General features: G+C 45.0%; 1 protein-coding gene across 1 annotated transcript in view; it reads left to right on the top strand.

Moving 5' to 3' along the window:
- The window catches only part of LOC102195290 (dynein heavy chain 5, axonemal-like), an 82,249-nt gene that overhangs the window by 55,184 nt on the left and 25,912 nt on the right, over positions 1 to 1,153 (top strand). The window contains 2 exon segments of the mRNA XM_013915282.1: positions 176 to 304; positions 404 to 602. Coding sequence (XP_013770736.1) covers positions 176 to 304; positions 404 to 602 — 328 coding nt within the window.

The raw sequence follows: 1,153 nt of genomic DNA, 5'->3' as shown, positions 1-1,153 counted from the left end.
TACAGGTGACATGTTATACAGGTGACACACTTTACAGGTGACACTTTGCAGCTCACAGGTTTCAGATCTGATGGGTTTGTATTTGCTGTCTGATGCTTCAGCTTCACTCCTGCTGCTGAGTTTCTTCCTTCCTCTGATCATGACATTGAATCTGCTTCCTCGCTGTGTCTGTCAGGCTCATCTGCTCAGTCTGTTCGATAACGTTAACAGAGTTGTTTTCAATGAGAACATCTACGACCAGATGATCATTTTCCAGTCCCAAGAAGGAGAAACTGTGGAGCTGAGGCACCCAGTCCTGGCACAGGTAATCTCACCTCCACATGGAGACCTCCCAGTAAGTTCCCCGTTACTTTTCCCTTAAACTCAATCCTTTTATCAATCAGCATCTCACCTCCACTTGCAGGGGAATGTGGAGGTGTGGTTAGGAGAGCTGCTAGCTGGGGTGAGGGGAACCCTTCATGCTATCATCCGTCAGGCTTACCTGGCCATCAGTGACTCCGCCTTTAAGCTTCTGGAGTTCCAGTCGGCGTTCCCGGCTCAGATTGGCCTGCTGGGAATCCAGATGATCTGGACGAGAGACGCAGAAGAAGCACTCGTCCTCAGCAAGTCTGACAAGAAGGTGCTTTTATGCCTCAATTTGAGCCAAACGTGACCATATTTATGTAAGAGGGTGGAGATCTAAAGTTATCCAGTAATGCTGCATCACTTTGACTGTGTCTGCTATGTCGTAATCTATGGTAATGTCCAACACAAACCACAGAATCACCCTCACTGAAACTATTGTTGGACAGTCAATTAGCATCACAGCAGCCACATTATTGGTCAGATAATTGCTCTGAATATGCTTCCTACAGACTCTCAGTTAAAACTCAACTTTACAGCAGAAAGAAACAGTCAGTAATTACGGCTTGAATTTATGCAGAATTAAGAAATTGGCTCTTTTAGTAACAAGTCGATGCCGTTTCTTTGTGTTCATCGTGTTCTCTCTTCCACTTTTCAGGTAAGTGCGTTTTGTTTTAATTGTGTTTCAGTCAGAATCCAGTTAACACAACCAAACCCCGTAGCTGGGTAACCAAACCAACCCTCCAAGTTGGTTGGTACAAAAAGAAAAGAAAAACTGTGGTTTGGGTCAAAAGGCTAAACTCAAGCCCGT

This window comes from Pundamilia nyererei, unplaced genomic scaffold, assembly GCF_000239375.1.
Source record: "Pundamilia nyererei isolate P.nyererei 1_Seehausen unplaced genomic scaffold, PunNye1.0 scaffold00281, whole genome shotgun sequence".
Lineage (NCBI taxonomy): Eukaryota > Metazoa > Chordata > Actinopteri > Cichliformes > Cichlidae > Pundamilia > Pundamilia nyererei.
The sequence above is the reverse complement of the archived record's forward strand: the minus strand, read 5'-3'. Positions and strand labels throughout refer to the sequence as shown.